At 37.5% G+C, this 14780-nt stretch overlaps 1 protein-coding gene across 4 annotated transcripts in view; it reads right to left on the bottom strand.

Annotated features, from left to right (window-relative positions):
* Positions 1-14780, bottom strand: part of DLGAP2 (DLG associated protein 2) — a 438256-nt gene that overhangs the window by 18619 nt on the left and 404857 nt on the right. For all 4 annotated transcript variants that reach the window (XM_079325551.1, XM_079325552.1, XM_079325553.1 and 1 more), the window contains 2 exons: positions 10997-11346; positions 832-917 (listed from right to left, as the gene is read on the bottom strand). In XM_079325551.1, coding sequence (XP_079181677.1) covers positions 832-917; positions 10997-11346 — 436 coding nt within the window. The remainder of the gene's footprint in view (positions 1-831; positions 918-10996; positions 11347-14780) is intronic.

Genomic DNA, 14780 nt, shown 5'->3' with positions numbered 1-14780 from the left:
AAAAATCTGAAAATCTGCTCAGATAGGACTTTTGAGAATCCTGTAATAAAAGAAAGATAGCATCAGCATGTTTAAGACTGTGGGTTGGGGGTTTTTTTGGCCTTATTGGATTCCCATTAAAAATTAACTTTCCACTGTTTCATGACACTGAATAATGACATTTTAGAAAAGTTTTGTGTTAAAAAGTTAGATAGAGAAGCAAAGATTATTGTGAGATCTTATCACATTGGAGTCTATTGTTTTAATCATTTGTAGTAAGTGATGGCAAAAAGGTAATTAGCAGCCAGATTCTCTCAGACAGCTGGTGTTAAATGAGATAATGGTCCTGGTCCAGTACTTGAAAAACAGTACCTGCCAGGGAAAACCTCTGGGTCAGTACAAGGGCCAGCCAGCAGCTTTACAAAATTAGAGAAAGATTGAACAAATAAAAAAGCTGATTCTATTTTAGAATAAAGGTACCATCACAAGAATTGCATCTCCTTTTGTGGGCTGGGAAAGCCTGGAGCAGCATGAGGAGTTCTATTGAAGGGAGACTGCTCCAATACGTAGCTCTTAGTATTTGTTCTGTCAATAATGAAATTATATTAAGCCACTATTTCAATTTAATACTTCAACTTTGTTTCCTCCAATTAAAAACTGGAAAGTTAGGTCAATATGAAGCAACTGCTAAGTAATGTCCAAAAATTTTACCAAATGACAAGCATGCATATAGGAAATTTGACTTTGAGGATTATTTAGTGGCAGCACCTCTCATGTGTTATTTATTCAATCTGTTTACAAATACATGTTGTGCTATGAAAGACTACAGATTTTTGAACATGCATGAATTACCGTTTTTCATCTTCCACTTGTATTCCAACAGAGTGGTATTCCCGTAGGCCTCTGCTCTCAGTGTCTGAATCAGTTGCTGTTTCCACCTAATTCAACACAAAAGATACATCTGTAGAGTGAGCATTGGCAACTCAGCACAATTTTACACACACTTATTCAAAATTAATTATATATTTAATTTCTTACTGCTAAGAAACACCTAGTACAGTAAAATAAATGCAACAGGTATTATTGTTTTGCTGCTGTGTCTTTTTTAAATTTTGCACAAGTTCTTCTGCTATGTAATTCCCTATTTCAAGCAGAAGCAATTACTCAGTTTGGTGGAATCAGAGTAGGCTTGGTCTGGAAGGGCTGTTCTTAGAATGAGGAATCCACAGGGTAACCCCCTTTTATATTATTATAAACCAGTCTCATTATAGTCCTTGATTTACAAAATAAAATAAAATCTCAAGTAGCCCCATAAGCTTGCAAGTGATAAAAAGAAATGGAGCAATGAAATTTTATCGACAACTGTGTTGACAAATATAAAGCCATTAAATGATGTGAGGGATACAGCAGAATGCCCTATCTCACCTTTTTTTAATAACACAGTCCTGAAAATGCTGTATCAAGCAGGCAATTTATGCACTTTTTATAGCATTCCCATCTGAAATACACTCACCAAAATATATTCACAGTAGTCTCCTTCAAGACTGAGAGTTGCATTTGCAAGTTTCTGTGGGATTTTATATAGCACTCCACACCACCACACCGCCCCCAAGTCTTTGACACAGACAGAGCAAGTGCTGCAGTATGCAAATTATACTGAATCAAGGGAGAGGCAGAAAAAAAAGGAGTAGAACTGACTTTTCCTTCTGAATGATATTTTCACTGCTAAATAATAATAATAATTCAAAAAGTATGAACTAGTATTTCAATATGCACACTCCAGGTGTTAATTCAAAGAATATATCTGAGGATAAGAAAAGTTTTGCCCTTGCAGCAGTCACAGGCATCTCTGGAAAGAGCCTGATGGTCTTTGCAGTTGTGTCTCTGCTGCACAGTCCCTACCCCACCTGGTTTCTGAAGGGATGCAGGGACAAGGTGGGGGCAGGGTGGGAAATGAATGCATATGTTGACTGCACTTCGTGAGAAAGGCAGGTGCTGGTAACTTCTCCTTCCACCTGTAGAGTGCTCAGTGTACATTCACATGTAAGGGAATTCCAGCCTGCAATGAGTACACATTCATATTTGCCTGTGTGTGAATCATGGAGATGTTCATGAGAACAGCTAGTGCAGGAGCCCTTTAGTGAAAGTTAATGGCAAGCTTGAACTGCACAGTATAGCACCAGGCAAAGTGTGCTAAAATGTCTGGCTATCAGTGTGACAACAGTCCAGAAAAGATACATTTCCTAGCAATTCCCTTTGTTCTGCATAAGGTCTAGGGGACAGTACATACTGCCCTCTGTTTCCACCCTGGCAGCTGCATGGAAGTTTGCTGTATTCATTTTGATGGGCAGTGCATTGAGAGAATAAAAATATCAGACTTGGTAACAGTCTCTGGAATGTGATGTTGTCAGTATAAAAAGAAAAATTCCTTGTGACACTGAAGGTAAAAAAAACCCCTTAACCACAGAGGTTGGCATCTTGGGGGAAAGAAAGACAGAACAACCAAATGGAATGAGAAGTTCATTGGCTTCCTAGTTAAGGTGGATCATGGCTGCAACATGAGTGAGAAGCTTCAGCTGTTTGGGGGGTCACAGTCTCTGAAAGAACAGTGCTCTATGCAAAGCAGCCACAAGGTCCAGTTGCCAGCACAAAGAGTTGTCTACCTATCAGGAAATGCAGACTTATCTATAGCAAAGAAGAGTACAAAAGAGCCTTAAATAACAAATTCTAGTCTAAGTGAGGGATTAGGCACTCACCTAGTCCTTCCAGGGCTTTGAGGAAAGCTGCATTTAAAATTAATTTCCTGAATTAACTGGGCAAAGAATGAGATAGTCATGTAGGCTGTTGGGGGGGAGCAGAGAGGCAAGTTGCACTTGCAGCTTTGACTTCTGAAATGAGACCTCCATCAAAAATGTGTGGACAAATTTTCAAAAGTCAACTCATTCTCAGAGGTAGAGGAGATGATTGAGAAGGGACCTCATGAATGTCCACAGGTGTCTGAAGGGAAGGTATAAAGAGGATATTTCCAGGCTTTTCTCAGTGGTGCCAAGCAGTAAGACAAGAGGCAATGGTAGAAACTGAATACAGGAAGAGTTCCTTTACAGTGTGAGTGACCAAGCACTGGAACAGATTACCCAGAGAGTCTGTGGAGTCTCCCTCCCTGGGGATATCCAAGAACCATCTGGATGCACTCTCGTGCAATGTGCCCTGGGATGCTTTAGCAGGGAGGTTGGACCAGATGACCCACTGTGGTCTCTTCCAACCCAATCCATTCTGTGACTGTAGTGAATAAGAGCAGATAACACAAAATGCTTAGGCTGTGGCTACTGGTTGCACCTGTAGGAGTGCTAGCAGGAAGATTATGTCTGAGGTGGGAAAACATTTTCTGGAGGATGTTGTTTGATGTTGAAATCCATAACAGCAATTGGAGTGATCAGGAAGTCTAAAGTGTTGATCATACTGGGGTTCATCCCAAAGCAACCAGTCTGAGTTAAATCACATAATTTAGGAACAGATTTCCCAGAGAAGTTATGGGTACCTTATCCCTGGAAGTGTATTTGAGGCTAAATTGGATGGAACCCTGAGCTCCCTGGTCTACTGAAAGGAGCTCTTGCCCATGGAAGTGGGCTGTGACTAGATGATCTTTAAAGTCCCTTCCAATCCAAACTATTCCATAATTCAATTCTATTTTATTATTTTATTGGACTGGGTCCATAGGAGAAGACCATCAGAATTTCTTATTACTTCTGCTTGCTGATCAAGTTCCTTGAACTTGTTTGACTGAACTGCAACTCCAGATGATGGTGTCAGTGATGTAGGCACAGGCTCCTCAGGGTGACAAGGTTTGTAAGGTTTGACAATGGAAAAGAGGTTTGTGGGTGGCCAGATTGAAGAAGTTGAGCAGATGGGAACAAAAGATTTATCAGGACGTTCTGTTGGCTCACATGGCTCAGCATGGAAGGACAGGACATTATGTGCCAGTTCAGACCTGAGACAAAGCCAGAGAGATGAAGCCAAGCTGCTAACTCTGCACGTCAATCTTTGCCTTCAGCCCTTTCCAAAGCACTGCACTTCCTTCAAAGAGCGATATCCTTAGGATAACCATTTTTATATGATGTGCTCCTTAGTATCTAGGGAGTAAGTCCCAGGGTATGAGGTGTAGGCCAGATTTCTGAACACAGAAATAGGGTAAGGAGGGTCAATGGTATCACAGCTGTGGGAGTAACAAACAGCGAGTAACACTCTGGAGGTGAGCAGTGGCCAATGGACAAAGAACAGACTTTTGCTTTCCACAGAGATGGCTCAGCAGCTCAACCATGGTGTTGTTGGAAACATGATGGTCCAAAGACATAAACAAGGAAAGGCCCCTACGGAGAACATAATTGGTCCATCAATTTTTTCTGGAACAAAGCAGACAGACTTGCAACATGCACCCTTCTTCCTTATTGCATATCAAAAACGTACCTGTTTTGCCAGCTACATTGGTTGGTTTAGTAAGAAATGGCAGGTCTTTTGAACTCTGCTTCTGATGTGTTGAGGCAGATTTACCTTTTATATTCGGAATGGATTGGTATCTTTCTACTGATGCAATACATTGAGAAAAAGTCTTTTTCATCTGTCTGTTTTCAAGTGCTTTCTTACTGGTATTTCACCTGGAGATATAATCCTGGGTAACTGACCCAATGTGCAAGTGATACCTAAAATTCACAGGCACAAATGCAGTAATATGCTCTAAAATTTTATTTTAAAAAAATCAGAAAAATGATCATCCAGATATCAAACTAAAAATGATATTACTTATCTTTAAATACAAACTCCTGCCAAATTATCCTTCCCTCCAGCTTGCCAAGACTGACAGTAACTAAATGACCTGATGATTGCCTTGATATTTTAATGATTCCATTTTCTCACTCTGCCTTGTAATAGCAGGAGAATGCCAATTGTGTGTGTGTGTGTGGGGGGGGGGGGGGCCAAATCTAGCATTGCAAATATTGTAACAATCAACAAAATGAAAAATGGAGGCAAATACCAACACAAGTAAAAGAGGAAAATAAGACAATAATTTGCAATCATAAATAAAAAGAATGAACAAATAAATTATATTGCTGTATGACAGATATTATAAAGACTTCTGCTAGAAAACAGCAGGAAACTCTTTCATTCAATTGGCCAGGTTAAACTCAAATGAGCAGAGGATAAAAAGGAATGCATTTGGTTTGATTGTATGACTCTTGAAACTCAAATAAGTTTTACTAAAACTGTTGTTATATTCCTTGATTCATTATTGTTTTAATATTTACACGGGTTCTAAAAGCCTTAATATTTTCAAATTGACCTACATTCTCAATAAAATGAAATAACTTGAAAAATTTTATCTTGATATGTGCATGATGGAATCTCACTCAAAAGAGGAAAGAAAAAATAGGCAGTCACACCAAAAGCAGAAGGAGTAGATCTAATGTAGTATGTCATCTTCCTCTCTCATTGCAAAAAAAAGAGCTAAAACTTCCATAAAATTGGCATTTTATGCTATGAAAAATGTTGCCATATGTGCTTATGTTCATAGGCTTATATTATTAGTAGCAAATATAATGAAGCACCTTGAGATTATTTCTATTTTATCAATGACCCTTGTGAGTCCCTTCCAGCTCAGGATATTCCATGAATCTATGATTCTATGTCTTACCTTTCACAAGACATAACCATCCCCTTCACATTCCTTGCTGTTGATACAAGGAGCAGACAATACTATTAATCCTCAGAGATCAGCCACTGCTGACTGATACAGCTCTAAATCTGAAAATGGAGTATCAGACACTAACACTGCTTTGGTAGCAAAGGATCCACAAATAAATTACATGAACACAAAATTATTTGAATAAATGCAAATCACTATTGCAAGTAACTTGCTTGTTATTATCAATTTTAGCATATTTATAGGCACACATTCTAGCAAATAATGCATGAACTAAATTATTCTTTCAAAGTATTTACTATGTTTTTTTTAGATCATATTTTAACTACTCTAAAAACAATCTTTATTTCTGTGTTAAAGCCTTATTCTGCTCTTAAACATGAGCACTGCAGCTGCAATAACATGGTAGCATCCTAAAAATTCCAATCTATGCCACTATGCATACTGTCTCAAAGGTAGACTTGAAGTTAATATATTCAATGCATAAGAAAACAGATTTTAACCTGTTGACTTTTGCTTCTCTCTCATAAACATTAGCAGTAAGAGTCCTTCAGGCCACATTATCTCTCCCCATGCGACTTCACTGCCCTCAATGGGTTTTCACTGCTGTAACCAATTTATTCTATAATTAGAGTTTAATAAACATTCTCTCTGATGATGTACAGGAAAGGAAATAATTCACCTTTCCTCTCTTGCATAGGGTTCTGAGAGATAACAAGACTAAAATAGAGTAGAAAACAGTACTTTTGACACTAGCTCAAGTACATTGTGAATTCAGATAACCATTCTTAGGTATGGGGAGACCTTATTTGTATGCAGTGACTTCAAAGTAGGCAAAACACTTCAAATAAAACTACAGTACTAACAGCTATTGCTTTCCTTGGCTGATGGAATATTTTAACCAGCCAAAAACTCTTTAAAAAGAATTTTTAGAAACCCAGTAAAATAAACCTATACTTTCATGCTTGTGAGATTTTTTTGTGTCTCACCATGGAGCTCCATTTTGCCATTCCAATACATCCCAGCTGTACATCTGGACTACTCAAATATGTGGCATGGCACAGTAACTGCTAATTACCGAAAAGAGCAGCTTGAAAACTTCCTCTGATCTTTCAAGAAAGGACTTTTTACTAAAAATACAAGCCAGAGTTTAGAAATGGGATTTATGTCAATCTTATATGAGATTGTAGCAAGAAAATAATGCACACAGTAGAGATAACTTTTTTTGTGCATTTAATCCAAGTGGCAAATTGCTCTTAACCAATAAATACTCACTGACTTCTCCAGGCAAAGGTCTTCATACACTCCTCTCACAAAAGCACAGTCTAACAGTCATTTTAGGAGGAAAATACACAATACTTACTTCTATAGCTTTGGATCATTTGTCCCAAGCCCAGTGTAATCAATGCAAATATTTTTTTGGCTGCTGTGTATACTCTGAAGCAGAGCACTGACAGAGGTGTTATAACCTAAACTGTACGAAGAAAATGTAGGTGCCTATCTAAGGACATTTAACATATGAGTACCAAATGCTTTGTGTTAAAGGGGAATTTTAGTTTGAGACAGCAGAATATCATGAACAACATTTTTATCATGTGACATGAATAATTTCATTTTATATATATATAATTAAATTATGCAGAAGATCCTCTTTTGTCACAAAAATACTTAGGCAACCAAACTATTCCATTAATCTCCCTGGATACAACCTTTAATTTATAAGAAGGATTTGTTCAATGAGATTCTGGAGATTATAAAAAACACACTAGGTATTTTGAAGCGTGATCTTGTGATGATAAATGAAGATGACTGAGTCCATTCTCTATGCTACAATTAGTGTTTGTCTCCAAAAATACAACCGTGAATCAGCCTTCACACTTAGAACATTTGTTTTCATCTCATCCGTTTCCAGGGTTTCTGTTCATTTTGAGATGCCTTGATGTCTTTTAAATAGAGAAGAAACAAAGGACTGCATGTTTTGAAGTACTGAAATAAATAGGAGGAATTTCTTGACATGTTTTCTCATATATTTCACATTCCTAATGCTTATAATGTGAAATGGTTTATAACTAGAGCAGATTTTGAAATGTTAATCATTAGCATATATACCAGGGTGTGCAAAAGAGCGAGGAAAATCCTGGAAAATATCTTAGCAACAACCTTGTTCTGATTTAGTGCTTATTTTACTCTTGACAATCCCATATCTCTATTTTAATTCACATACTTTGAGTAGTCTTTTGCTGTCATGATAGAAGACAGATATGAAGTTCACAGCTACTAGCATTACAAGAGTCTTGTTCTTTTCATATCTATAAGTTTTCAATTGCTAACTAAATTTTTAATCTCAAAATCAGTATTTTAAATTTCATTTGAATTTATAAGTCAGCATTTTTTCCCAGTGCCTATTGACATGCTTGACATTTGTATTGTTTTAAATATGTCAGTGTTAAAAATAGAACAAAAAATCAACCAAAACTCAAACCCCCCCAGCTATTTTCTGGAAAAGCTTAATTTCCTAAGCTTTTTTTGTTGTTGTTGTTGTTGTTGTTTTTTTGTTCAAAATTCCCATCTGGGATAGGACTAACATACTGTGAGATGGATTAGTGTATCTGTGCTGTTGTCTGTCTCTGCAGACAGGAGTTACAGATGTTTAGTAACTCCAGTGCTTGACAGATGTGTAGGAATATTACAGATATATAGGAACTCCTAAGAGTTTGGGCTCTCTGTGCATGTGAACACCAACCTTATTGGCACATGCCTAGCACGCCATGGCTTTTTAAAAGGGCTTGTATTCACTTGCATTCACTACAGGTACATTCCACAAATCATGTATCCCAAAGATACATCTCAAAGAAACATCTCAAAGACATGGAAGCCCTAGGGTGGGTCCATTTGCACTTGCAGTGGCTCTGCTGGTCACTCTGTACCTTTGTTCATCCCTCTCTGCTCCTGTATGAAGCTTTCTTGGCAAACATTCTCCCATCAACGTGTTAAAGGAGTGGAACAGTAAAAAATGCACAAATTAACCATCCTGATAGCAAATTAACTGATGCAAATACATGCAAATTCAATGCATTACCCTGGCATGCCATGCTAATGAGAAAACAAGTCATTTAGTCAATCAAGGAAATATGCAAATAAAAAACATCCTTTTCCAAGGTACTTTGACGCAGAAGTCTAAAAGAAATTAAATACTGCAACTGTACTTTGAGTGCATAAATTACTATTTGTGTAGTTTGCAATAAGAACATTCTACCTTGTGCTTTTTATTCTGTCCAATCTTGGCAACAGTAACATAAAAAAATGCATTTCCGATTTAAAAATACTGCAGAAATGTATTTTTTGCACTAATGTGGTGTTTGAAGCTGCTGAAAAAATCCCAAACAACTAAAATGTACTCAGGATACTGTTGAAAAGTCAGCCTTATCTAATGTTAAATTTTACAACCAAGCAGTTTGCATTTCTTGAAAAATAATAAACATGTCACCCTTCTACGACCTGCTGTTGCAAATATTTCCCTTTCTCCATGTGCATCTGAGGACCGCTGCTACAGAACCAGTGTCAGATGACAAGTTGCAGTGGAAAATCCACTGCCTCCATGGAAATCATTGCACGGGTGTTTTTGTGGATTATAAACACATATTATGAAACACAGCACACATAAAGAAAGGTCAGGGCCCAGTGAAAATACTGGCCATCACCTGTAGTAATAAACAGGATCGAGCAATGAAATCAAAGTTCCAGAATTAACCGCTGGAATATCAGGACTGACCAAATCAAGACACCAGTATTGATAAATACCACTGTGCACAGCTGCTGCAAAGGAGAGATAAGAACAACACCAGATACTGTTCCTTTCTGAATAGTAAGTTTCAGGTTAGGTAGGGCTAAAAGGTACCAAAGATTTCTTTGCTGTTCCTTTGAACTTTTCAGTGTTATCTCCCAAGCTCCTTTTCTGAACAATTTAAAATACACTAATTACTTTGTAAAACACTTGAAATGTGAATATTTTGCCATGGTTGTTAAGTTGAATTTTACTTTTCTGTATCCAAAGAATCAGAAATAAAAACTTTTATATCAAGGAAATGGACAAACAGCTTTCTGGCAAAGCTGATTCCTTCCCATTAGTCTAATGCATTATGGAACAGCAAAATTACAGCATGCTAAAATGTTAACCTGTAAAGTTCAATCAGCAGCTGTGACATGCTTAACCCAAACACTTTTCTATGACTATATTATGAAATTAATGGAAATGCAATTACTACTTTTAAAGAAAATCATATCCTTTCTTTTATATTCTTGTATATTTCTAATATGCAGTCACTCACTGGGCTTTTTACATGGACAATTACCTTCTCAAGAACTATGTTGCTGTCTCCACAATACCTATGTCAAAATAAATGTCAGTTTCTCCATCGCTAATCTAGCAAAAGTGAGCACAAAAGTGAACGCAGTGATGTAAAAGAGGATATTCATCAGAACACAAGCCTACACTTTCCTCTACTTCTGTCTCAAAGGGGGTCACACTCCTTGCAAGTTCAACTTTCCAATTTTTATTATTACTTGGTATGCCCAAGGGATTTGAACAAATGACCATTTCTAGCTATCTAGTGCTTACCATTTAGCAGAAGGAATAGCTATCAAAATTTGCATTTGGAATTGTCTTATTTCATTTGCCCAAAACAACAGAACTTGACTGAGCTTTCCACAGTCTGACACACATTTTGTCCGGTGAAATAAATATTGTGGGTTTTGATGGACAAATGGAAGAATGCTCAAAGACTGTGTTTGTTAGTGTTATTTTATTACTTGCCATCTCTAATTATGCTGTGTCTACAGCAGAACACTTATTACTCTTTTTTGATACCTTCTTCCAAGCGCAATTAAAAGGACAAGGATCTTTTTTTGATTAGAATACTTGAAGATCGAGTGGCTTTACACATTTTCCAAGGTCAAAAGAGAAATATAATGGAAAAAGTACAGTAAAGCATTTTAAAGCTGGTGAAATTCTATAAAAAGGACTGAATTCATGGAGGGAAGGAGATGAACATGCTGTTCACCTGTAGCTCTGCAGTATAATTTTCATATCAAGTGCTAATGACAGGTAACCTCCCTAGAGATTTATTCATTCATTTTCTCCCAGGTACAGAGTATTAGCCGGAAACTTTTCTGCCGAGCCACGATGCGAATTGCAATTAACGCTAAGTAGCCAGGGGCTGTTTGTTGGATTATTAGAGCGAGTGAAGCTGAACGACTCATTCTATGCTATTTACAGAAAGAAGACGAGCAATTCATCAGAGACAGATGTCAACCATGGGCTACCTGGATGCCTATGGAGGAGCGCCGGCTCTTGAGGAACTCCTCCGCCTTGGTCACAAGGATGGCCTTGTCGCTGGTGCGGATGGAGCCGCCCTGGCTCTCGGCCGCGTGGCGCTGGGCAGCCGCCGTCTCCAGGGCCAGGTTCATGGCCTTGGTGCTGTCCAGGCTGTCGGTGGAGTTGTACATGCCCCGCCCGTCCTGCGGCCACGGCGACATCCTCTGCGCGCGGCCGTCGTGGTACGCGTCCTGCGTGGACTCCGTGCTGCTCTGCGCCGTCACCGAGATCAGCGGCTTGGAAGTGGTACGAGGGGGTACTGGCGGGGGGGTTTTCTTGTAACTTGTGTAAGTTACGGCTATGGGAAGAATTAAAAAGGGGGAAAAAAATAAGCGGAAAGAAAAAAAAAAACAAAAGTAGAAAGAGAGAAATGAAAATTATTCAGATGGAAACTTGACGACAAAAATCACCTTAAGATTGTGCTGCTTAAAACTTATGATAGTGTAATGTAGTGCTCTTCATGAACCTCACTATTATTTGAAAATGTCATTCAGAGTCAGTTGGCTGTCCACAGAAACATTTTACTTCAACAAGAAAGAAGGAACAGGTGGAATTGGGAGTCCCAAATTACAATGAAGATGAAAGAGAGTTAGCAAGGATATGTGTGTTAAGGCTTGTGCTGGGTAAGTATGCACTGAGGCTCCTGAGATTATGCGATCAAGCTCATAAAAGAAGTAAAGAAAGATTTCCCCCCACCCCCCATTTTTATTATTTGAACTGTGAGCTTTGAATGGATACAGTATATTAAGAAAATAGTATCAATATACTGGAACAAAATATTATTCAACAAATTCTACTTTATGGTATACCACATTTTAACCTTTTAAAATCCTTCTAGGTACACTGGTTGGAATTATGCAAGATTGGTTACTTGTGCAAGAAGAGTACATTTTAAAAATATTCACAATACATTTGATAAAAGGAAATTCAAGGCATGTTAAAAATATTGTAATATATGCAAAGCTATTAATACTTTGATGAGCAGAGCAGTTATGAGGCTGGTTTAACATAGATTCTGTCTTCCAGCATAGGGCTCAATAAAAGATCCAAGAAAACTCTACAGAGGCAGAACTGTTCCACTACTGTTCCTTACAAAATTTTAAAAATTTCATAGAGATTAATATTTAGTCATGAATATCACACTGCTGAATTTCTTATTGTCTAAGCCCATTATCCGCTTTTTCACCTTTTTTGGTACAAATAAGTGTATTTCTGTAGTGGAAGAGTATTTTCCCCAAAGAACATATAATCATAATTCATAAAATAATCAACTGATAAAAAAATGCATTGTGGTATATCTTTATTCCTGCATGGAGAAACCGAGTCCAATTCACTTTCTATATAGTTACAGGAGTAAGTTTGCCTTTGTGTAGTGTTACTAAATGGATTGACATTGCAACAGTGACTCAGGTGACCTTGGAATTGGGGTTACTTGAGTCCAAAAAGGATTCTATAAAAACTCCTCTTCCCATTACACCAGTATGGGCTGACAAGCAATGAAGTCAGCCTCTCCAATTGTGTATTTTTATATAAGGCTTTGTTGCAGCTATCTGGAATGAAGAGATCAGCTCAGGAATTAACTGCTTGGACTGCTAAGTCTGTATCACCAGGTTAGCCTATGTGAACAGTGAGTTAGAGAAAGCAACTCTTAAATGTTGACTCCTGATAATCATAAAGAAAAGTGTTATCATACATAAAGGAGAGAAAGAGCTAGGAAAGAAAACCTCAATTTAAAGAACATTCTGAATTACTATTGATGCTGCTCAATTCTGGTAGAGATTTATAGCCTTGCTCTGAGCTAAATTGCTCTAACAGAGTGAAATATGTAAAACGTGAAACATGCTCTTCAGAATCTGAGATGGCTTTTTTTGAAGTGCCCTTTGGTTGCCCTATCACCAATCTTATCTCCTGTCAGTTTTGTAACCAGCAATTAAGAAGAAAGTAAAAACTCAATATTTTTCAGATGCTTTAGGGAGTACAGAAAGTTCACAGAAGGGGAGGCTGTAACGATTGGAAATTAAGACAGAGTCTAATGAATTCAAGCTGTGGGTCTAAGGAATGTTTCCACTAAGAGAGTTGCCATAATGCTGCTCCCCCACCTTGCCCCTGCAAATGTAGATGCAAGTGATCAACATTAGAAATAGAGAAAATGTGGTGAAATAGGGTGAACAATATCCAGCACAGGAAGCCAATTTTATGTGCAACATAAGACAGGTTATCACTGTGATAACTACTTTACTGTTTTTTACATCTGACTCCATGTAAAAGAATAGCAGTGAATAATCAAACATATGGTTAATGTGCTAATGAAACATCACAAGCAGGTATATCCCTACTAATTGAGCAGCAGATCACTTCTCTCTCTAATGAATATGAATGTTAAACTGCTGTTGCAACCCTTCATAGCTGACTTAATCTTCATTTTCATTTCTGAAGAAGAAAAATTCTCCCTGTGGCAAAACCAAAACAATTTCTTGCCTTTTTTACTTCCCCCCATTTTCTCTACCCCTAGGATTGAATATATTATTCTAAAAATGTCTGATTACTTCAGTGGAGTGACATGATTTAAAGCCACCAAGTATTAGAGTAACTGCAGTGTTCTGGCAAGCATTTGATTATGAACACTAAGCAGAAATAAAAAATCCCTCAGATGTTCAACAAGTTCAACAAGTAGAAGAAACTTCCAGTAGACTGGAAGTTTGTGAGAAAATGGCTACATGTTTACAGTGAAATATGGCAGGAAGAAATGAAATTAATTCTTATACAGTCACAGAGATCAAATATTGAGCAGGGAATAAAAAAAATCCATCTCTACACTGTTAATGAATTCTTATCTGGAATAACAGTTTCAGAGACAGAAATCTGGGACTAATTGGAGATTAACAAAATCAAGAAAAAGGACAGAGAGTCAAATCTTGCTATCAACTTCTATTTGCTTTAAACACTAAAGTGTTTCTAGTGAAGTAAGTGGGATAACTTGGCACCTGTGGCTGACTTAAGAGATGACTAAATAACAGATTAGGGTCTTGTTAAAGAAGAAAGTAACACCACCGTTTACTGTTCATGCTTGGGTTTAGATCTCTAATAGATAAGTCCTGCCCTAAGGTCTGAAGCATGAAATTTTATGTCACTTATTGTTTCAATTAGTAATGGCAACTGAGAATACTCCTGTTATCAAGAATAATGCTTTTCTGTCATGTCTAGCTCTTGGTCCTGGCAATTGTAAATACAACACATTACATATGGGAAGAAACATTTCCTTCTCCTAATAGACAAGGAACTTTTTTTTTTATCATTGCTTATGCTGATGGGCAGGGGCTCCTGTCACCTTTGCATCATAAAACATCAATGCAGGATAACTTCCTGTTGTTCCTGGTGCTGACCAAAGATTTCTGATTTCTTTTGTTTTCTGATTTCTTTAATTTTTTAGTGGTTTTAGTGTGCATATCCTGGACATTCCTGATATTTCTCTCACCAGTCCTGCTGCTGAGCAATGAGGCTCAAGTAAAGGAAAAGCAAAAGACCTCTGTAATGCTGTTCTTCAGTTTGCAAAATCTTTAGCTGCTGTGACATGCAAAGAAGAAGAAACTAGATGGCACAAGACATAAATAGGTCTTTTTATGATAAAACTAGAAAAAGAAACAAAAATTTTCTTTCCAGTTATATTAAAAGGCTATCTTGATATATGAAGCAGATTTTTTTACCTAATTTAATAAAGTGGGAAAAGTATTT

This window comes from Erithacus rubecula (assembly GCF_903797595.1).
Source record: "Erithacus rubecula genome assembly, chromosome: 2".
NCBI lineage: Eukaryota > Metazoa > Chordata > Aves > Passeriformes > Muscicapidae > Erithacus > Erithacus rubecula.
Note: the sequence above shows the minus strand (reverse complement) of the source record. Positions and strands in the feature narration are given on the sequence as shown.